Genomic DNA, 24,788 nt, shown 5'->3' with positions numbered 1-24,788 from the left:
TATTATGCTCTTGAGAAACAGAAAGAAGGGCAAAATGTCCTTCTTGAAATCTCACAGTCTTGCATTAGGCTAACTATGCATTAGGTAATTCGTTATTTTAACATTGCCCTGAAGGGTTGGAGGTGCTAAAACTAAGATGAGTCTACTTCAATTAACTGATTGTAATATCACAATGGCATCTGACAGTACTTCCAGACAGCTTAATTTACTGATGTGACAAGCTGAACACTCTACAAGTCCTGTGCGTGTTCTGCGATGTTATCTCTTCTAAAGCAAACATACAATCCCATAACGCCACTGGCCTGTGTTTCTGTGAGGACACTCCTCACAAGAGAACTTTGCAAGGGGAGCAAATATTTACTTTGACTACATTTAACGACCACAGAGTTGTGGTTAAATACACTGATGTGATTAAAATCTTCCTTACTATATGCTGGGCTTAGAGGTGCCAAAAGATTACTAAAAACTGCTCATTTGTAAAATAAATTAAAGTGCCAATTTTTTCTCTATTAAAGGTGGAGGGTGATGACTAAAATAATCTGACTTGACAGGAATGATAATAGCATACATAAATCTTTTTGTTTTTCTTTCTTGGCTAAAGAAACAATGATTATTCCATGTTCACCACATGGAGAGAATGCACACAATGATTTGGTCCTATATGCTATATCCACATATACAAATAATGACTCAGAGAGAAAACTTAAAAGTGTCTAAGAAAAAGAGAAAATATGTGAATTAGGTCAAGCAGATCAACATCAACCTACTATCAGGATATTCAAATGTAAAAAAATAAGTTGGATCAAATATGCAGCATCAAGGACTTTTTTTATTTAAAACCTATTTGACTCCAGAGTACACAACAAGGCTTTTTCCCATCATGAAAAACTGTTTTGCAGGGCCAACTATATTGCAGTCAGAGAGTGAATTAAAAATCACTCAAGTTGTAAAGGTTCCTCCATGCCTCTCCCTCTCACTTCCTGTCAGGAAGAGCCCACTCTCTGGACGCATAGCTCGCATCGGCAGGGCGCCGTCAGAATTAAGTGCCAGTTGGTGTTAGTGTGTTTCTTCTGGGCCTCCACTGAGCCCTGCGTTTAAAAAATGCTGAGAGCAAGGTTATCCACCGGCTATGAGTGCAGAGACTCTCGTGGGTCGCTGTCTGGGATGGAGGAGGGAGAAGATGGAGAGAGGGAAAGACAGCATGTGTCCTGGGCCTGCGCTTGAACCTTGGGCATGTGTTATGCTTCTCAGTGTGGTCCAGGTCCAACTGTGAGATTGGGGGAGAAAGATTCCACCTCAGATTCAACCACATTCCTCTTAACTTCTGTTCTTCACCCATTCCTACTTTGGTTTGCAACATGAGGACAATCCAAACATAAAAGACACCTTTATGGAACTTGCAAAGCTAAAAATGGCAGGACTACAAAATAAAACTGCCTCAAAGTTTATGTCGGCACTGAACTTCATGTATCCAGTTTGATCTCACCTCACCAGGTAAGAAGTTAGGCTCGTCTGTGTTTGTGGCGTTCCAGGCAGACTGCCAGTCTGTGCAATGTTCGGCAACAAGCAAGGGTTGATCCTGCTTTAGATTCATTTCAAACTTTTCTTAAGGCACTTTCCACCATGAGGCAGAACAGTTGTGGAACCGTGCCATTCCGTACTGATCCGAGCTTGTTGACGCGGTTACGTTTTTTTTTTCTTCCATCGTGGAGCAGTGAAATCAGGATCAGAATGGAGAGAGCGAGTCCCTCAGCGAGTCCCTCAGCAAGGGAGCAATCGTGAGTCGCCAGATACTAAAGACATTCCACCAGCACGTCTGAGTACAGTTAGTCAACTGTGCTGGAAAATCCGGGCCAGGAACAGTTTGTAATCGTATTGTACCAAAGTTACTCACCATGCTGAGAACAATTCAGCCGGATAGTGGAAAAGTGGCTATAGATAAAATAACTGGCCATATTATGTCTAAAAGATAAATTACTCTATAGTAACTTTTTATAGATTATGGAACTGTTAAAAACAATATCACACTCACAATCATGCTGTTGTACTGTATATTAGCACATCTGATCAGCACAGCACTATTGCTTGTGTAATATTGCTTGATTATTGGGCCACATTTAAGAAACACAAGCAGAACTAATTTCTGTATAAATCGTTCACAAAACCAATGTGAAAAGCAGTGCAACAATTTATGTAAGAACATTTTTATGAACAATTTACACAGAATTTAGCTTTCTTAGTTTTCATGGATGAGGATCAATGTCTTTTTTTACACAGAGAATGTGTGCAGCTGAGGAATGACGAAAAGATCTGGCAAACAGCCAGTGCTGAGGCTTTCACTGGACAGTGCTGCAATCGATTTCTCTTACCCTCTGTCTCTTTCTCGATCTCTTTGCGAGTATCGATCCCAGAGTCACTGTGACTCCAGGGGGTTAAATTCTTGAGCCACTGGCAACTCTCCATCCTTTTCCTAAAGGTCAGAGGTTAAGAAATGCCAAATACTCAGGGGGAAGTCAGTGTCTCCACTATGTATTGACTGACGAAGGTGCCCATCTGTTTAACAGGTTAACTCTACATTAAAGACTCCCTGGTTAGAATCATCAACAATATCAGGGCAGCAGACGTTAAACAATCATGCTAGTGGTCAAAGTATGGAAAGAAACACAAGACAGAATCTCAGATATCTGACAGAGGTCTCCTTTAGAAAAGATTTCTTGTAGCGGCTCAAGAATGGAAAAAAGCTAAATATAAACCATGCAAACATATTATGCTTGCTTTACAACATAACAAGAGAAAATTTAAAACAGCGTGCTCCATTATCCGATACCTGTTTCAAATCTGTGCTGTATACACAACTGCGCAATATCAGTGCCAGCATGTTGACATGTTGGTTGGTGTCTAAGATGGTGTTGGTGTTTCATATCATCAAAATTAACTCAGGCAAGAGGGAAAAAAAATGCAAGCAGATGCCGTCCACAAACACACTTCGGAAGATACTGTTTCTCCCTCTCTTACTCCAGACTTTCCCTCTTGTGAGGCATTCAGAAGATAAATGTACTAAAGAATAGATGACCTGACACAAGGCCTGGGCAGTAATGGGTGATATAGGGAAACGTAGCTGCCTGACTCACACATATTTCTGACAGACACACAGTATTGGGAGGCCAGTCAAGCAGATAGATGAGATGATTTCTGGACCATCTCTGATACGAGACCAGTTCTGCAATTGATATTCTGATGATTATAATTAGTGTTGTGGCCTTTACACAAGATTGCTTCTCCTTGTTATGGTAAAAATTTGAGTTGGAGAGTGACAGGCAATCAAATCCACAACATCTCCATGAACTGAAAAGTAGCTTCCACTCCAGCTCAGAGTGTCTCAACGTGGATGCCATTATTTATTGAAAAGCTGAAACCTTTTTAAGTGATATTCTCCAGTATAACAGCAGGTGGTATATTTTTGTCAGTAAAGTGGTGTGTGAATGGGGGGGCTGTCAGAGAGAATTAGGTTGGTCGAAACACAAGGCTTTTACGTGGATGCCTTCAATAGCAAGATGAGGACACTCGAAGATGATCTTCATGTAACATACAGGGCCTAATCTGAAACCCTAATCACTCAAAATTTCCTGAAAGGAGTGGATGTTTTGATAGCTGTTGTTTTATGCTCATACTGTTTGTGTTATATATAAATGATATCCAAGCTGCTTGTGAATGTAACTTGTTTTTATATGCTGATGATTCTGCACTATTGGTTTCACATAAGGGTGCTTGTAAGGTTGAGGAGAAGTTAGGTGGGGAACTAAATAAAGTTTGCTCTCAGAAAATAAACTTTTTCTACATTTAGGCAAAACTTATATAATCAATAATATTTGACTCTAAATATAAATTATATTTACATTTATTAAAACAGGGTTGCTGAGCTGGCTGTCAAGGTTGGTGAATAAGTGGAGTAAGTATGGCCATGAATGTTTTAGGCAAGTTTAATGCCAGGGCCAAATTTCTTGCTAGAAATGTAGGATTTCTGGATAGAGAATGTTTAAGATTAGCATCATGTTTAGTGCAATTTCATTTTGATAATGTTTGTAATTCTTGGATGTTTGATCATGGGAAGGTTGAAAGCATCTCAGAATAAATTGATTAGATTAGTTGTTTTTTGTTTTTTCCCCATTTTGACATGCCCAATTCCCAATGCGCTCTAATTACTCGTGGTGGTGCAGTGATTCGCCTTGATTCAAGTGGCAGGGGATGAATCCCAGTTGCGTCCATCTCTGAGACAGTCAGCCCACACATCTTATCACATGGCTTGCTGATCGTGTTTCCGTGGTTACCTAGCGCATGTGGAGGCTCATGCTATTCACTGCGGCATCCACGCACAACTCACCACGTGCACCACTGAGAGCGAGAACCACCTTATAGCAACCATGAGGATGGTAACCCACGTGACTCTACCCACCCTAGCAACCGGGCCAGTTGGTTGCTTTGGAAGCATGACTGGAGTCACTCAACACACCCTGGATTCAAACTTGTGATTCCAGGGCTGGTAGTCTACTTTTGCTTGCTGAGCTACCCTGGCCCCCTAGATTAGTTTAAATGTGTGGACGAAACCCATTTTTGAGAGTTTGATTGGTCCTACCCTACTATTGGTCCATATTAATTCTTCTCTAAAGCCTTCCTCTCTCTCCCTCTCTCTTTTCTATGGTTTATATTATCAACACTGAAGACTTTGGAAATCGCTCACTTCAATAACTGATTAGTTTTTCTCACTCTCTAAGAGTAGAAGGACAGTAACATATTCTTATAAAAATGAGCATAATGTTGGGGTTTTAAATTTGGCAATAATTTCAAGAAATATGACATATAAAACTGAAAATATAAGACCTTAAACATGGTCATGTGGAGGAGCAACCCAGATAAAGACAGAAACATGCTGGATCTGTCAACTTCACACAACATTTCTAATGTGTCTAGATCTTTAGAAACCTTGCCACAACAATAACACTGGAATAAACAGGATGTCAGTGCTTGTTCATTATGGTCATTGTGGCTTTCGCAGCATTAACAGATACTTCCACATGCTTATTCTTCAAAGAACAAATTCCTGAAGGAATGGAATAAAAAAGGATACAAATGCACATTAAAAGGTCATAATGTCTAATATAGCTATATATAATAACTATCAATAAAACACCTATAAGTGGAAAGCAATAAACTACAAAAGGGTTATGGAAGATGATTAAAATTGATCCATGGTTGCGAATAAAAGGGATTTATTTTAGAGAGGTGTAGTAAAATTGCAGTTAAGAATCGCTGTCTGAAACCAGAGCAACCCTCGAATCCTGAGTGATTAAAAACTAGTCTGTAACCCCAACCTCTGACCCCTTGCCCCAGTCCTCTTCCATCTTGCAACATGGATATTAATTAGAAAATTTGTGCAGATGGCATTGTATCTGGCTAAATCCCATTTTGGTATGGGAAGAAAATGTAAGCAAAAGAAAATTAATCCATCAAAATCCTCTCTTTCTTAACACCTTTTCTATCAACAAAAGGGCTGCTTGCTCGCTTCCTTGCACAACAACAGCGCTTCTTATGTTATGTCCTGATTAACAGCAGTATCAATTGGAGACTCTGAAGTTTTTGCAGAGTTCTCTTTTCTTTCCAAACAAGAGAGAATAAAAAAATCACCCACATTTATAAAAAAAAAGTAATTATCTCCCCTACATTAGACAGTGTGTAATTTAGCTGGAGGTAAACAGAGCTCAAGACCTCATTTGAGCTTTGCTGCATTTTATACTGTTTCTCCCCCAACAATAAAATTACATTTGCATCAGCTTTGAGAGAATTTACTCCAGATGATTTATTGAAGTAATCAGCAGTAACACAGCCCTCTCTTTCCAGCGCAGGGCCTGCTATGTGCCACCACTGGAACAAGGTTTGGGCCGGAGGCTTTTTTCAGTGGAGGCAGGCAGAACCCAAATTCTCCCCTTTGATTAGATTAGCATTACACAACAGTGTGACATATATGACAAATAGGTGCATTAGAGCTCGTCATTTATTCCCTCTATTCTGTATGTTTGGGTTCACAGAGGGACCCCCACCTTACGCCTCACTTCTGCAAATATATGCGGCCCCTGACACCCCGCCTGATGCCTGATCTCTCTGGATTACCTTCAGAGAACCAGGAGGGCTATATTGTATGAGGGGTGAAGTGCTTTATTTCAGAAAATAAATGTAATAAAGAAAGATAGGACGAGTAAGAGTTTGAGTTTTTGTTTGAGAAAGCTCCTTGTGTGTGTGTAACTCATTTGTACATAAAAACTGTACCTAATTGTTTTATTAGGGTTGATTAGCCTAATTAGGGCTGTCAAATTAAAGTGTTAATTACAATTAATTATTAACAAAAATATACAACAAAAATAACATATTTAATTATGCCCCCTGATGCACCAAACTAAACTTACTGAGAGCAAGCACAGGAGCTATTCACATAGGAGGCGTTCTTAGGTCCACAGTGGAATGGAACAAAATGCAGCAGTCTCGAAACACATGTAGCTGAACTACTTTTAACTTGATAAGGTGTGTAAAAAAGCAGTGCTCATGCAGTAAGGCACTACAACAATAGGAAGACATGTTAGCGGTCAAAGACAAAAAATTGCACTGACGAAGCCCTAGAATGTGTCCAGTGTGAATAAGTCCACCTCAGGCAGACTGAAAAATTTGATTGCAAAATGAAAAGCTGTAGACTGTTGGGCAGTGGCTTATGTTCAATAAAATAGAAATAAAACTAACAAAACACTGACTTCTAAAGCCACTTTTTGTAACGTCAACTCAATGTATATTCATGTTCAATGCATTACTAAGGGTTTTTCCTCTTTAAATATTGATACATGTGATTATTTGTTTAATTCCATGAATTAATTAGTGTATCATATAAATAGTTCAATTAATGTTTGATGTCCCTACTAATATATCTTTATTGAATTTTTTTTTTTTTCACTTAAGTAGATATGATTTTCATTGTGTAGTCACACTGACTAAATGTGTGGGTGTACTTGTTTGTGTCTGTGTGAAGTGACAGTATATCACACACTTCAGTGACTCTCCTCCTATAAGGACACCTATGGCCACCTCCATTACCCCCCATCACACACACACACACACAAAACAGACTCTACCACAAGACCACTGACTCCCTCTTAACAAGCACTGACACACACACACACACACGACTCAAACACTGACACACACACAAAAGAGCTCTACTAACAATCCTTCATTCTACCTGCCTAAAATACTCTATGCAACATCAGCACACAAAACCTGATGCTGAGGCAGATTGATCGCAAAACGCTATCAATGCTGCATTATCCTCTCTGACTGGCTATATCACCAAGACCGTAACACTGGGTCAGGAATTCAGACCTTTGAACTAATATCAACAGCATTAACAAAGGTTCTCTGGCTATTTTTCTGCACGTTTGTCTATAATCAGGGCTTGGTAAGACAGAAATCAGGCTGGCAGTGTGAAGATAACACCTGCGATGGTGGATTTATCATGGTGAGAATAAGAGGAATAGAGAGAGGAGGAGAAGAAAAGAAACACTGGAGGAGAGATGGAGGGATGACTTACCTGAGAACACAGCAACATGACCAATTCAACCACAGAACTGCTGGATTTCATACACACCAGACCTACGAGATACACACACACACACACAGGATGTATTATAAAGCAAGGCATTAATATTTATACAAACCTCCAGGAATTTTAGTTTTAGCAGACAATGAAACAATCGCTAACTTTTAAACATTATTGGTGATGATTGTGTAGTTAACAAGATTCCTCACAAATTTTCTAAATACAACCTAAATGTTTTCTTTTTCCCCCAAAATGTAGTGGATTTAAGTTTAAATGCATTCAGTTTTACTTTTAAGGAAAAATAATCATTTGTATTAGAAGTGCTGTACAGAAGGTGCATTCTCTGATGGTCGTCTCAATAAAATTAGCACCACATATGGTGTATTTTTCCCTTGCAATTTTTGCCTTTGGCTTGCTTTCTAAAGGTTTTAAGGCACTTTTTTGTTTTGAAACAATGTGTATTGTAAAAAGCACAATTCAAATAATACTGACTTGACTTTATGTAACTGAAATTTCAGACTTGTGTGTTGATGATAATTAAATTCTGTGATAAAACTGCAAATTAAAGTACAACATTTTTTATTTTTCCATCATTTACAGATAAATGAGAGCACAGCTAAAGAGTAAAATAGTTATTTTGTCTAATTAGGTAAATGTATATATATATATTAAGAGCAATTACTCTTAAACTGAGTGAATGTGATTTTTTTCTAAGTTGATGTATGAAGTCACTTCCCCTCAATTTCACACAAGTGTCCTAGCAGAGTAACAACAAATGTAGTTAATCACATGGACATTATCAGTAATGTTCACTAAGTGTCAAAATGCTTTTTGTCTTAATTTTGTAATACAAATCTATTGCTTTATAATTTAAACCTAACATACTTCTTTTTTGTAAAAAAAAAAAAATAATAATAATAATCTGATTGTGTGTTTGTGCAATATATCACTTGGTTTAAAAATGTTTAATGCAAATCCTTCATTCATTTGAAAGTGTGGCATAAGAGTCCAAATATTTTGGGAGCAACTGTATAGACACACAAACGAACACCTTGCTGACACATCTTGTAGGGTACAAAGAGTATGAACCAACATGATGTTACTGTAAACTAATACATATTTAAGCCTTGTATTACATGATACTAAACATGGTGAGCATATGTTCTATTGATCCGAACTTCAGCTTTTAGGAAGCTGATAGGGAACTACATATGCAGAGAAAGAGAGAAAGAGAGAGTACAAAACAGGAAGCTGGAGGAAGAGGAAGGAAGGAAGCTTTGTGTTAAGAATCAGAAGAAGAAGAATCAGAATCAGCTTTACTGCCAAGTATGCTTACACACACAAGGAATTTGTCTTGGTGACAGGAGCTTCCAGTGTACAACAATACAAAAACAGCAGCAAGACATAGATAATAATACAAAATAGAAAATAGTTATACACATACGTACATACACACACAGACACACACATACATACATAAACACATACACATACGTAGTGCAAATCTAATACAAATCTGTTATATTTTATGTACAGTGCAAATGTTTTTTTTTGGGTTTTTTTCAGAGGAATGAAATGGCAGAAGAGGTTGGACATGTTGGATAAATATAAAAAAGACTAAGCTGTGTATTGCACATAGTTACTGCTCAATGGGGCAATTTAACTGTTCATGAGATGGATAGCCTGAGGGAAAAAACTGTTCCTGTGCCTGACGGTTCTGGTGCTCAGAGCTCTGAAGCATTGGCCAGAAGGCAACAGTTAAAAAAGGTAATGGGCAGGGTGAGTGGGGTCCAGAGTGATTTTTCCTACCTTTTTCCTCACTCTGGAAGTGTATAGTTCTTGAAGGGGGGGCAGGGGGCAACCAATAATCCTCTCTGCAGTCTGAACTGTCCTTTGTAGTCTTCTGATGTCTGATTTCGTAGCTAAACCAAACCAGACAGTTACTGAAGTGCAGAGGACAGACTCAATGACTGCTGATTAGAACTGTATCAGCAGCACCTGTGGCAGGTTAAACTTCCTCAGTGGCGAAGGAAGTACAACCTCTGCTGGGCCTTTTTTCACAATGGAGTCAATGTGTGTCTCCCACTTCAGGTCCTGTGAGATGGTAGTGCCCAGGAACTACAGTCACCTCTACAGTCACCCTCCAGCTATTAATCAGCATTTTATTTTAGTGGGTGGCAGCAACAGCCCAAACACTCTTATTAGTGTGCTGACCCCTGAGCTCTATAAAAATTTAAAAAAAAAACACTGCTATTGTAATCAGTGAGTTAAAAGATACTTTTAGCCAAGTTTACAGCTTTAATTTGATAAGAGATGAGAGAGGGTAGTGTGAGTAATTTTGTGTCATACAGTATTGTGGATGATGGAACATTTCTATTTATGTAAACCTTACTTTAAACCATAACAGAGCGCAGGCTCCACTACTGCTCCAAGTTACTCCACACTGGTTTTAAAAAAGTTCTAAATTGTGTGTTTAAACTATGCGTTAAACCACATAGTGCAGCTTTAAAACTGACGTCAGTCATAAAAAGCAGAAGTGACGCTCACTTGTGCCCTCGATGGGCAGCTCCTGCCCGTAACTGCCCAGCAGCGTGCGTGAGAGGAATGGTGCAAAATCCACAAACATCTCTCTGAGTAAATGAGCCGCCTTCTCCAGAGCATTTTCCAACCTCTCGGAGATACTGAAACAAACAGACATACACTTTAAAACATGAAATGTTTGGCATAATGTCAGCAATTTATTATGTTATGAAAATATTTATTATGGTATTTATGAATAGACAGTGGTCATGAAATAATTTTAGCTACATAAATATATAACATGAAATTACAAATACAGTGGTTATTATTATATCTTCTATCTTAGGTGAAATATAATCAAATCTCTCTCTATATATAAATATATACACTACCGATCAATAGTTTAGGGTCACTTATTCTTTATTTTATTTTTTTCACATTTTAGAATAATAGTAAAGTCATCTAAACTATGTAATAACAGAAATGGAACTGGGAATTATGTTGTGACTGTAAAAATCCAAAATAAATCAAAACTATGTTATATTTTAGCATCTTCAAAGTAGCCACCCTTTACCTAGAATTTGCAGAAATTTACTCGTTTCTCAACCAACTTCTTGAGGAAACTGCTTTTTAAACAGTAATGGAGTCCAAATCTATGCCTGGCACTTATTGGCTGCTTTTCTTTATTATTCGGTCAAAGTCATCCATTTCAAAACCTTTTTTTTATTTTTTTTTTATTACATTTTAGTTATATAAAGAAATAAATTAATATGGTGGCACAATTATATTTTTGTCTACAAAACTCATTTCAAACATTTAAGCATACGCCTTGAGGTCAAAAGTTTTTTAAGATCATGATAAACATTTCAGTCAAGTGTTTCAAAACTTTTGACCGGTAGTGTGTGTGTGTGTGTGTGTGTGTGTGTGTGTGTGTGTGTGTGTGTGTGTGTATATATATATATATATACACACACACACACACACACACACACACACACACACACACACACACACACACACACAGTACTGTGCAAAAGTCTTAGGCACATAAGATGTTTCACAAAAACATTTGTCTTAAGATGGTTATTTATATCTGATACTTTAGTGTGTCAATAGGAAATATACATTTTATTCTCCCAAACATTCCTTTTGCAAATAGAATAGAATAGAAGAACAGGGAGCCCTGCAACAGGTGGCATGGCCCTCACAGAGCCCCCCCACCTTTTAAATACAATTTTAGTTTTGTAATGAAATCAATTAATATGTTGGCACAATTATATTTTTGTCTACAAAACTCATTTGAAACATTTAAGAATACGCCTTCAGAGCAAAAGATTTTTAAGATCATGAGAAACATTTCAGTCATGTGACGCCAAACCTTTGAACAGCAGTGTGTGTATATATATATATATATATATATATATATATATATATATATATATATATATATATATATATATGTGTGTGTGTGTGTGTGTGTGTGTGTGTACTGTAGGTTGTTTCTAATCCAACATAAAATATCCATTTAAAACAGAAAGGGAGTGATGTGTGACCTCATGCTGGTGGCTGAGCTCTGGGTCATTGGGGATAAAGCAGGGACAGATGGCAGACTGATGCTGGTTCCTCCTGCAGAGAACACAACCAGTTCACTCATTACTGAAATATATACACTAATATTGCTGCAAGCAGGAAAACATTATTGGGACAAGCACATCAGTGATATTATTTTATTAAGCATGATCCAAAAAATTTAACTATAGCAGAAGAATATATATTTTTTAAGCTAATACAAAAACTACAGAACAAAGCGTCAAGCTACAGCATTACCCCCAACCTATGTTGTATCTAGGTCAAGCTTTGTAACGCAATGCTCCAAGTTCCAAACTGAAAGGTGCTGCAAGCATTCTGGAATTTCCACAAGCTGAGTCGTAAGATTAGCCATGCCCCCTCTTTCCAAAACTGTGCACTCCAAAGATACCAAATGAGCTTTATTGAGACCGACACTGAGTAGAAACGGTTTTCAAAAAACAACAGCAGCAAAATAGTGCCCTCAACTGACAACTGTTATGAGCAACATGTCATAAAAATGGAATAAGGCCTTATAATTCGCTGCAGCTACAATACTATGAGAATGTGCAAAATGATTAAAAGGCAGAAAGCATCAGAGACTGCAGCCTGCGGACATATTTTTATTGGCTGTTTACAGAGTCTTGTGCTGTCACAGAGAAAGAACACTTTAAAACTAGCCCCATTCACACATGCAACCAGGTAAATTACAGGAAAATCGTTGGGTTGCCTTTACTGGTAAATGTACCAAATGTGCTGTTCAGATATATCATCAATAAGGACATGTTTAGGTAATGATACAACTTTGCATTAAAGGGCCGTGTTCACACATGACCTCTAAACTTGAAATTGTAGGTAATTTTCTGGAAAAGGCTGTATGTGTGAATGCGACTATTATCTTTCAGGGATTTGGAAAAAATTTTGTTTTATTCTTTCCATGAAGAAAATCACTTACAGCACCTTTAACCCAATTTGATGCGGACTTTTAGAAGTGCAGCCAATGATTAACGGAAGATTTGCAAGAGGTAATTTATCATCACACGGTGTTGTGCTGGCAAAAAACAAAACAAGACTTGTTCTGGGTAACATTTCCTGCTTTCATGCTACCTAGCAACCTCGTAACACGCCCTAAGGTGACACTCTCTGTAACAATTGTCTTGTGTGAGAGGTGTTGAAAGGTCCACTGAAGACAACCTGAACTCATAGAATCACATAACTATACCTACTAGAGGTAGACCGATATATCGGTTTTACAGATTAATCGGTGCCAGCTGTTGCATATTGGAACTATCGGTTATATTCACAAATCTATGCCACTAAGAGTGCTTTAGTAGTCCAAAAACCCGGAAGAGAATTCACCATGGGTTTTCTTTATAATGTGGGTTTTCAACTTCTGAGTAAATTAAGGTCTGTGGCAAACATTACTTGATGATACATGGACATTTTGTACATAAATTACACAGTCATACCTCAAACGTGAATTTTGAAGCCATATTGAATTGGATACTTTTTTTTTTTAAACACACGGCAGCTTCAAAATTCACATTTGGGGTAAGAAAATGTAGAACAAAATGTCCACGCATTGTGAAGTAATTTTTTACCAGAGAACTTATTTTACTCATAAGTTGAAAAACCCTGTAAGGTGATACATTTTACCGTTTGCATTACATTATCAACATCATTACATATTTACATAACCGACATGTAAAAGCGTTCAAACGCAATCAAATTGTGCAGTAGCTCAACAGTTCCTTCAACTTGTGATGCTATGGACCAGGGTACAAGTCCCGAAAAAGAACGTAAGCAATGTCATAGGAACCACATAATATAATTTACATGAGATCAGGCTCATTGAGGCCCTGATGCAAGGATTTTCCATTTCTTTTCCAGTCATTTGTAATTATTGATAAGAATAAAAAAATAAAAAAAAAGTGTGTGTGATTTCAATCATACAGACAAGAGCAATTCTAGCTGATCAAATATTTTAGGGATTTGCATAACTAGAACAATTAATATTCACCATAGTGATTTCCCATTTCTATTCACTTTCTGTGATATTTCCAAGTATCTTTAGATAAATTACAGTTCTGCTTTGGGTTACCGTTCATGTAAAATAAGAATTAGAGCAGCTCTTACACTCCCCTTGATAAAACAACCAATAAATTAATTAGCCCTCTGTGAGACTGTGATTAGTGTATGTATAATTATATGTGAATAAATCTAATCTTGCCCCAGTTAGTGTCACATTTTGGGCTAGTGAGGGTCTTGGCACAATCCCTCTCTCTCACTCACATTACAGTATATCACAGCACAATAAAACAGCATACACTAATATCCCTACACTAACATGTGCACGCACACACACACACACACACACACACACACACTCGTGGGGTCTCAGGGTAGGGATAACTCTGGCAGGATGACAGGCAGCGGTGTGGAATGTTCCGGGCTGTGGGACGGCAGCTCTTTAAGCACCAACATGTGCGTCTGTGGAGAGACTCCCGCTCGGAGAAGTAGTAGCCACTTCAAACAGACCAGAGAAAATTAACTTATCTTTATGCCCTTCTCCTCACTCACACACACACGCACAAACACACACATATACACATACAGGAGAACCATAGAGACACAGACAAGCTTAAAACTACAAGCATGAGATATAGGCCTAGGAGTTCACTAGTTCAGAGACAAAAGAAGCAAGGAAGTTAAGATCAATCCCTCCACACACAAAGGAGTATGCATGATGCAAAAACATACACATGCCCAAACTCTCTTGAATCATAAAAACACAAAACAACACAAGGGGAGTAAACATATTCACAAATACAAACACAAAGAAAAGGAGAATATCTCCAGAACAGTGGTCCTCGAACATCACTAAATAATTAACAATAAATTATTTCAAAATTGTCATCACTTCAGCACTGATTCTATCTGATATACAGTGATTGTGATGAACAGGAAATGCAATGAACAACATTTTGATTGACTGTGATGAACAGAAAATGCAATGACAACATTTTGGTTTGATTTGTTTGGCTAATCAGAGATTCCTAGCACAGCTTTATGACAAATAAATGTTAAAATTTAATTATTGTTGCGTGGCGCCATGCGAGGGTCAGACGTGTGAACCAGCGCGCTTTGCTGCGCACTTTGCTAGTTTTTAATACTTTTTGTGTCATAAACTGGTGAGATTCGATACACCCTGTTCCATAACTGTTCTATTAAGTCATTATGTCAAAGAATTCAATATCCTCGGGATCTGGAGACATTAAAAGACACTTACGTGCTCAAGCTGATACCCCTGACAAGGCCGCAGACCAGGGACTCGGTTTGGACGGTGCGGCAGGAGAGATTCAACGTCAACTGTCGAGCATGCCGGCAATGCTGGCGAAGGTCGTTGTGGACTTGGATCTTGCTGTAATACGTCGATCGATCACTTCCATGGAGAGTTGGTTACAATAATAGGGGACGTCGTGAAACGGATCGATTATCTGGAGTCATTGGAGAGGTAATTAGCTGCTAACCCGCTAGCAACCAATGCAGATTTGCTGAGCATCTGGGAAAAGTTGGAAGACCTTGAGAATTGTAATCGGCGAAACAACATCCGAGTTGTTGGAATTCCTGAGAATGAAGAAGGCCGAGATATGGTGAAATTCCTAGACAAGCTCTTCCCGATTCTGCTCGACATAACAGGCCATAAGCTGGAAATCGAGTGAGCTCACAGGGTCCCGGCTCGGAGATCCACGGAGGGAGACAGGCCCCAATCAATTCTGGCCAAATTTCTGAGATCATCCGATAAAGAGCTCGTGTTACGCAAAGCGAGGAGCGAAGGAAGGCTTTCTTGGAAGAACCACAACATTTTCTTGTTCCCAGATTTTGTGAATTTGATGAGAGAAACATGATCAATTCAAGGAATACAAGAAAGTCTTACATCAATGGAAGGTCACTTTTGCACTGATGTTCCCGGCCAAATTGAGAATAGATACTAAGGATGGCCGCAAAATATTTACATGCCCACAGCAAGCATTGTCCTTCATAAAGTCAATGGAATGAGTAGGTCATGGTGTGATTCTCCCATTGCAGCAAGTGATCCTGACTCACTGAACATTCACTTGACCGTCTTAGGAAGCTAGGCGCCTTTTTTGTTTCTTTTTGTACTGGTTACGCCAAACGGCTGGTGTTTGTTTTGTGGAATAACACTTCTTCAAGAAACTTTTGCATTGATGGAGGGTCACTTTTACACTGAAGTTCCCGGCCAGATTGAGAATAGATGCTAAGGATGGCCGCAAAGTATTCACTTGTCCCCAAAAAGCATTGTCCTTCATAAAGTCAACGGAATGATTAAGTCATTGTGTGGCGCTCGCTTTGCAGCCAAGAGGACCTGACTCACTGAACATTCACTTGACCGTCTGAGGAAACTGGGCGCCTTCTTTGTTTCTTTTTGTGCTGGTTCCGTCTAGCGGCTGGAGTTTGTTTTGTGGAATAACACTCCTTTGGGACAGTTGTGGATGAATCTGCATGTTCTTTGTGCTTATGCCTCCTATTGGATGAAGTTTGTTTTGTGGAATATATCTTGTAGGACAATGGAATGATTAGGTCATCTGCTGCACTCATGAAACAGCCGGCTCACTGAACATTCGTTTGACTGTCCGAGCAAACTGAAATTTGTTTTTGGGTGTGTGTGTGTGTGTGTGTGTGTGTGTGTGTGTGTGTGTGTGTGTGTGTGCTGGTTCCGCTAGAGGCTGGGGTTTGTTTTGGGGAGGAACACACCTTCGGGAGAGTATGTGAATGAATCTACATGTTCTTTGTGTTTATTCTGCCTATTGGTTGGAGTTTGTTTTATAGATTTTCTTCTGTTATGTAATTCTGTCTCACAAAATTTGAATAGAAGCACCAGACTTGAGCAATTCGATGGCAAAGTTGTCGCGGGGGCTGTCGTAGGCGTACATGGACTGTTTGAGTTTAGAGGGATGGACGGCGGTTGGCGCTGTCGTGCTCGAGGTTAATGTGCATGTTTTTCTTTTTTTCTGTTTGTTTGGTTCTGGGGGGAAGTTCGGGGTTTGACTGTTGCACTAATGTTGGAATGTGGTCTTTATAATCTTGTTTTTGACACACAATCTATTTTTTCTAATATGTCAAAATGTCAAATGTTAATATGAGTGGATTGTCTCTCTCCACGTGGAATGTGAATGGCTGGGGCACCCCATAAAAAGAAGGAAGGTTATTTATTTTCTTAAATGTAAGAAATATGATATTGTGTTTCTTCAAGAAACACATCTTTCCCCACAGGAAGCTGAAACATTTGGGAAGATATGGGGTGGACATGTTTTCTTTAGTGCTGGCTCAAGTAAGAGCAGGGGAGTCATTACATTGATAAGTAAACATCTACAATTCAAATGTCTCAAACAGATTAATGATAAATTAGGAAGAGTCATTATTGTTTTAGCAGAAATTCAGGGGCAAAGGTTGATTTTGGATAATATTTACACACCTAACATGGATGATCAGGGCTTTTTTATAGATCTTGAAGGGATATTGCAAGCTGCTGGCACCCCTCATGATATAATATTTGGAGGAGATTTTAATCTTTTGATGGACTCAGTCCTTAATCATAGTGAAGCAAAAGTGTGTAAGCCCCCTACAGCAACATTGATGCTTAACAGGATGTGTAAAATTCTTGGTCTTACAGATATTTGGAGTCTTTTGAACCCATCTGGTAGGGACTATAAATTTGTTTCATCAGTCCATAAGATTTATTCTAGAATAGATTTATATATATATATATATATATATCTAAGTCCCACATTTCATCTGTTGTGGATTGCTCATTTGGAAACATCTTAGTCTCAGATCACACCCTGGTGAGTTTAGACGTGTTGCCACATACAGAGAAAAATAAATCATATAGTTGGTGCTTTAATGTATCCCTTTTGCAAAATCCTGAATCTAACAAATGTTAAAGGCTGAAATCAATGTGTATATGAAGACCAACTGGTCCTCAGTGTCCTCTGTAGGCATGGCTTGGGAGGCACTTGAGGCAGTTCTTAGGGGTCGGATCATACAGTATGCCTCATTCATCTAAAAGTCCAAAGCTCGAGAACTCGTGGAGTTGGAAGGGAATATTAAAAGGGCCGAGGCAGAGCTGAAGTGCTGAATGTTGTCTGATGGCCTCAGAGAATTGACCCGATTGAAATACAGATATAATACTATTTTGTCACGAAAGGTGGAGTTTTGGCTATTCAGGGCAAGGCAGTCATACTTTGAGTCGGGGGACAAAGCAGGGAAGCTTTTGGCTAGATATATAAAGTAGAGAGAGTCTTTTCTACCATTCCCTTAGTGAAATATGCTGGTGGTGAAATTTTTACCTCGGCCATTGATATTAAAAATTATTTTAAAGTATTCTACCTTGATCTTTATAGTTCCATGTCTTCGTCTACTGATGAAGATATTAGAAACTTTGTGAAACCATTAGAACTCCCTAAACTGATGACTGAGCAAAAAAAAAATTATCTTGATTCTGAGATAACCTTGGAGGAGCTTGGCGAGGTAATTAAGGCCTTGCCTACAGGCAAGGCTCCAGGGCCAGATGGCTTTGCCACTGAATTTTTTAGATTTTATGCTACAGAATTGGCTCCACTTTTGCTAGCAGTTTATACAGAATCATTAAAGAATGGAAAGCTTCAGGGAGTCACGTGAAGCCATGCGAGGAGCGGACGTGTAAACGGTGAGCTTTGCGCACTTTGATTTAATTATTTTAAAATTAAACCCTGCTACATATCTATTCTTTGAAGTCAACATGGCAAAGAATTCAAAATCCTCGGGCTCTGGAGATATTAAATGACACTTAAGTGCTCAAGCTGAAACCTCTGACAGGCCAGCAGACCAGGGACTCGGTTTGGACGGTGCAGCAGGAGAAATCCAGCGTCAACTGGTGAGCATGTCTGTGATGCTGACAAAAGTTGTGGCTGACTTGGAGGATCTTGCTGTAATACGTCGATTGATTACGGTGATGGAGGCGAAATTTTCTGAGATGGTTACAAGATCGTCGGAGGTCGAGAAACGGATCAATTATCTGGAGTCATCAGAGAGGGAATTAGCTGCTAATCCACTAGCAACCAAGACAGATTTGCAACACGTTTTGGAAAAATTAGAAGACCCTGAGAATCGTAACAGGCGAAATAACGTCTGAATTGTTAGAATTCCTGAGCATGAAGAAGGCAGAGATATGGTGAAATTCCTAGATGGGCTCTTCCCGAGTCTGCTTGACATAACAGGCCATAAATTGGAAATCTAGCGAGCTCACAGAGTCCCAGCTCGAAGATCGGCTGAGGGAGACAGGCCCGGATCAATTCTGGCCAAATTCCTGAGATCATCCGATAAAGATCTCGTGTTGCATGAGGCGAGGAGCAAAGGAAAGCTTTCTTGGAAGAATCACAGCATTTTCTTGTTCCCAGACTTTGCAAATTCGACAAACGTGATCGATTCAAGGAATGCAAGAAACTTTTACATTAATGGAAGATCGCTTTTGCACTGATTTTTCCAGCCAAACTGAGAATAGATACTAAGGATGGCCGCAAAATATTTACGTGCACAAAGCAAGCGATGTTTTTCATAAAATCGATGGCCTGAGGAAGTCATAGTGTCTCTCTCACATGGCCTCCAAGTGAACTGACTCACTGAATATACAATTGATCATCCGAGGAAGCTGGGCACCTTTTTTGCTTTTAAAGAATTCTATCTTGATCTTTATAGTTCCACATCTTCGTCCACCGATGAAGATATTAGAGACTTTGTGGAACCATTAGAACTCCTTAAACTGACGACTGAGCAAAAAGATTCTCTTGATTCTGAGATAACCTTGGAGGAGCTTGCCGAGGTAATCAAGGCTTTGTCTGCAGGCAAGTCTCCAGGGCCAAATGGCTTTGCCACTGAGTTTTTTTTAGATCTTATGCTACAGAACTGGCTCCACTTTTATTAGAATTTTATACGGAATCACTAAAGAATGCAAAGCCTGATTCTTAAAAAGGACAAAGATCCAAGCGAGTGTAAGAGTTACCGTACAATTTCCCTGATCCAGCTAGACGTTAAAATTGTGTCAAAAATTTTGGATAACCGATTAAGTAAAGTTATGACATCACTTATACATATAGATCAGGTGGGGTTTATTTGGGGCCGCAGCTCTTCTGATAACATTAGGCGTTTCATCAATATCATGTGGTCAGTGGTGAATGATCCAGACTGCCATCTCACTTGATGCCGAAAAGGCATTTGATATGGTAGAATGGGATTATCTTTTTAAGATTTTGGAAATATAAGGGTTTGGGAATACTTTTATTAGATGGATTAAGTTACTTTATTGACACCCGGTAGCGGCAATACAAACAAATTGATTAATTTCAGATTATTTTACTCTGGATATGGGCACCCGGCAGGGTTGCCCTCTTTCCCCATTATTGTTCTGTCCTGCCCTGTAAACATTAGCAGCCGCGATAAGAAAGGAAGAGGATTTTCCAGGGGTGGTGGCGGGAGGTATGGTGCATAAGCTTTTGCTCTACGCAGATTATATTTTATTATTCTTCTCCGACCCCACTAGATCTATGCCTTGCCTCCACAGAATTATTAATTCCTTTAGAAAGAGTCAATTGGTCTAAATCTGAAGCTTTGGCTCTGACAGCACACTGCCCAGTAACAGCTTTTCAGCTGGGTGACTTTCAGTGGTCCAAACAGGGCATTAAGTATTTGGGCATTTTATTCCCAGCAAATTTGTGTGATTTAGTTAGTTAAATTTGACCCCTTATTAAAAAGCTTTTTAAGCGATGTGGAGAGGTGGGCTTCATTACATTTATCTATGATTGGGAAGGTTAATGTTATTAAAATGAATTGTATTCCAAAATTTAACTACCTGCTACAATCTCTCCCTGTAGATGTCCCTCTCTCTTATTTCAAGCAATTTGATAGCATAGTGAAGTCCTTCATTTGGAATGGTAAGCATCCCATATTACATTTCAATAAGTTACATAGGCCGATTGACAAAGGTGGGCTAGGCCTACCCAAGATTTTGTTTTATTATTATGCATTCAGTCTCAGACATTTAGCTCACTGGTCTCTTCCATCTATGAGAGCCCCTCCCTGGTTTTGTACTGAACAGGAATTTCTTGCCCCTATTTCGCCATTCCAAAGCCTTTCTATCAAACTAACCGGAGAAATTAAGTTACAACCTGTTGTGTCGCATTTGCACTCGGTGTGGACAAAAGTGTCCAGAGTGTTTATTTCGGACATTTATTTAAATCTTGCCTCGAGCATATGGCTGAACCCAAAATTATGTATTAATAAGTCCCCTTTCTGCTGGTCAGAGTGGATTGTGAGGGGTGTTACTACACTTGATGACCTGTATGAGAGTGGAGTGTTGAGTTCCTTTGAAAATTTGGTTCAACATTTTGGGATTCCCAGATCTCAGTTCTATTAGTATTTACAGCTGCACCACCTGCTCTGTACTATTTTTGGGAATAGCATACACCCCTCTAAAGCAGCAGATACTCTAGGAGAGGTGATTTCTGCTTTTGGAAAGGGCCATGAGGCATCAGTAAATTACTCCTTATAAATTCAGAGTCTGGGGGACGGAGTCTCAACCACTCTCAAGAGATTATGGGAGAAAGATTTAAACCTGGAATTGGAGGAGGGAGAATGGGCTAGGATTTTAAAAAACATAAAAACTGCATCGAGAGATGCAAGGGTGTGCCTTATGCAATTCAAGAATTTACATCGGTTCTATTGGACCCCCTCTAAATTGTATAGGCTTGGTCTTAAAGACACAACCACTTGCTGGCGATGCCAATCAGGGGATGGAGACATGGCCCATGTTTTTTGGTGGTGCGCTGAGATTCAGGAATTTTGGCTGAAGGTACAGAGTGCTGTGTGTGACGTGTTGGGGATTCGTATTTCATTTTGCCCCAGACTCTGTGTTTTGGGTGATGGGGCGGTCATCAACGTAGGTGACAAATACATAAACAATTGGGTCCTCACCAATGCGATGATAGGCAGGCAGATTGTTTTAAAGGGTTGGAAGTCGGTACGAGGAGATGGGAAGGGTGGCAGCCTTCGAAGAGGTAACGTGTAGAAGGCTGGGGATATGGGATTATTTATTGGGAAATGGGGTTGATATTTGATGTTTTTGGGGGGCTCTTGGAGTGGGTCTGTGGAGAGAGAGGTATAGTTTAGAGTTGTATGTTTATTATATGTGTATATATGTATATGTGTATATATATATATATATGTGTGTGTGTGTGTGTGTGTGTGTGTGTAATATAAAAAAAAAAGACATAATTATTGTCTTTTTATTTATTTTTTCAGATAATAGGGTTGAACTGAATCTGCAGATGTAGTCTTAATTTCACTTCAGATCAAAATGAAGGCCTGTTTCACACTGCTTGTATAAGCAGCAAGAAAGCAGTGTTGTTGTGTAACTTAACAGCAGGCTCGTATTATGCTTTCACACTGACAGTGTTTCTGCTCCATATACATTCTATACTGAAAATAATGTGATTTCCAGGTTACCACTGGTTATTTCCTTTCATAATGGTTGTGAAAATGTTCTTAGTTTGGGGCAATGGAGGAGTCAGGAGACAACGAAGCAGGTTCAAGGTTAGTTCTTTAATTGGCAGTTTTTCTGACACACACGACGGTAACCATCATTATAAATAAACAATGTTAAATAAATGTGGCACACTCCCACACTCCTTATCAGTGTTAGAAATAATTATGAGCCAGGTGACGAGCCTTACCGCTCTCTCTCTCCTGCAGACCGACACATGACCACGCCCCCCATGCCACAATGGTCTTAAATTATAAAATGTTTATCAGGAATGATCTATTGTGAACTATTTCAAACATGATTTAGTGGATCACATTGACATTGAAATAGTAATTAATTTGCACTGAAGCTGAACCCCAAAGTGTAGCAACAAACTGTTTAAATCGTCTGGATTCAGTCAGATTTACTGAACAGAAAGTGTTGTTTGTGTGTCATCACAGAATGTGCAACTTGGAGCGAAATTTTTTTACTCTTTTTTTTTATTATTGGGTGAGAAGATCACCCCATTATTTTATGTTGCTTCATAAAAGTATATGTGTTGATAAAAAGGTTAAAAAAAGCATTTTCTCTGTATATTCTGCTGTATTTTCAACTAGGCCTGATTACATGCAGCTCACCCGTGGCAGACTCTGTGCTCTCGACAGTATCACCTGCAGATACCTCTGATACACTCTTGACTGGAGTCCCACCTGAGGATGCAGCAGTATCTAATGGGACGGAAGCAGAGGCGGAGACTGTGCTCATTCTAGGTGAAGGAGCCACGCCCACCTTTTTGGGTGCAACAACGACACTCCTGCAAGAAAACAGAGAACCAAGACAAGGTTTACAATGGGTCATTAGGAATGTAACAGTTTCACAGTATCTTGCTGTTTTAGAAACAGACCGTTATCATACCATTGACATTTTCTCATTCATGGTATTTCATGAATATAAAGTAAGGATTTTTTTTTTCTACATTATTCTAAAATTTAAGTAAAGGAATAAACATTTCCCACTGTAAATATCATTTCAATTAGAGAATTGCTTTCTCCCTTTTCATTCAACTGTCACTTGCATATACTGCAGGCCGGAGAGCGCTTCACACCTCAGTGTAGGAGCCTGAACTTCTGTTTTTACCACCCATGCGGTTGAAGTCCATGGTGTGGGACTTTCTTGGGCATTTAAAAACCCATGAGGCACAATCAGTGTTCTCCATGAGCACCCTCCCATAGAATTTGTGGAGATGAATGCAAGTAGGACAGAGGCTTAAAGTTCTAAAATAAATGACAGACCCCCATGCTTAAAAAAAACACAACACAAAATATAGTTTTAAAAGATTTGTAATGACTCATTAGGTTTATAGGTAGACTAACATTATGTTTCTGCTTTCTGTCACATTCGCAAAAAACAAATGTAAGCGATTGTATGCAGCGTCTCAACATGCCAACTGTTTGTTGATGCATTTATTTGCTTAAATGCAGCGCAACAGTATGCATACAATGAGTTTACTATTACCAATAATGTTTTATCTGTAAAATACTTTTTATTTTTTATTTTATAAGAAAAAAGAAAACAGGTTTTAAAAGTGTTTTAGGCATACAGGAAATGGACAGTGATAGCAGAAAATTGAGAGTACTGAAAAAAAAATCATATTATACATAATATCGAAATTATAATATAAATAAAATGGTATGATAATACTGTTTCATTATTTTACTTATATTAATATTAGCCATGTACCTTAGCAATGTACCTTATTCCGTGATATTGGTATCTTTTGTCATGGTTATCATATGGTGAAAATCTCATACCATTGCACCCCTATAGGTCATGTATATAGAAAATTTAATCTGATGTTTGTTTTTTAATGTTAAAATTATTTCTCATTTCACAACTTAATATGCAGAGTTTAGTATAAGAAAGGCATTTGTGGATTTCACCTAAAAGGGTAACACTGTGGCACTATGAAAACATTCCTCTGTTTGTTTGAGCAGCCCATTCAGCCAGTCACAGCAACATTGGCTTTACCAATGTTAAATTACAATTCTTTAGTGCCACAGAAATTATATACTTCAGCTTTAAACACATTTCTTCATTAACATTATTAATATATTTATAACATTTTGAATCTAGCCCCTTTTGAACTGTCTGTCTAAGCTCTAAAAATGTATTTGCTAATGTCTTTAGAAAGAGCACAGAGCAGTGGAAAGCAGACTCTTATGCTACCACCAGACAAAGGCCATGCACTCTCTGAACTTAATACATAGAGCCAAAGAATCATGCACTCTGTCAAAAAACCATTAGCTCTTGATCCATCTTCAGCTCTGTAACGATCAGACTGATGTTGTCTGCTAAATATGCTGCGCATAATGTGATTTAGCATAAAAAGCCGCCAAGCTCACACAACACAAGAAGCCCATTTACTGTGTTAGTGCAATTAGAGCCCTGTTTCCCTGACACAGAATATTCCATAATGGCCACATCTATCTT

General features: G+C 38.7%; 1 protein-coding gene across 1 annotated transcript in view; it reads right to left on the bottom strand.

The window, feature by feature from the left end:
• Positions 1-24,788, bottom strand: part of LOC127443554 (lipopolysaccharide-responsive and beige-like anchor protein) — a 309,792-nt gene that overhangs the window by 245,927 nt on the left and 39,077 nt on the right. Inside the window, 4 exon segments of the mRNA XM_051702239.1 lie at positions 7,628-7,689; positions 10,184-10,317; positions 11,710-11,782; positions 22,937-23,112. Coding sequence (XP_051558199.1) covers positions 7,628-7,689; positions 10,184-10,317; positions 11,710-11,782; positions 22,937-23,112 — 445 coding nt within the window.

The sequence above is a fragment of the Myxocyprinus asiaticus genome, chromosome 7, assembly GCF_019703515.2.
Source record: "Myxocyprinus asiaticus isolate MX2 ecotype Aquarium Trade chromosome 7, UBuf_Myxa_2, whole genome shotgun sequence".
In the NCBI taxonomy this organism is placed as follows: domain Eukaryota; kingdom Metazoa; phylum Chordata; class Actinopteri; order Cypriniformes; family Catostomidae; genus Myxocyprinus; species Myxocyprinus asiaticus.
This window is presented reverse-complemented; position numbering and strand designations above follow the sequence as displayed.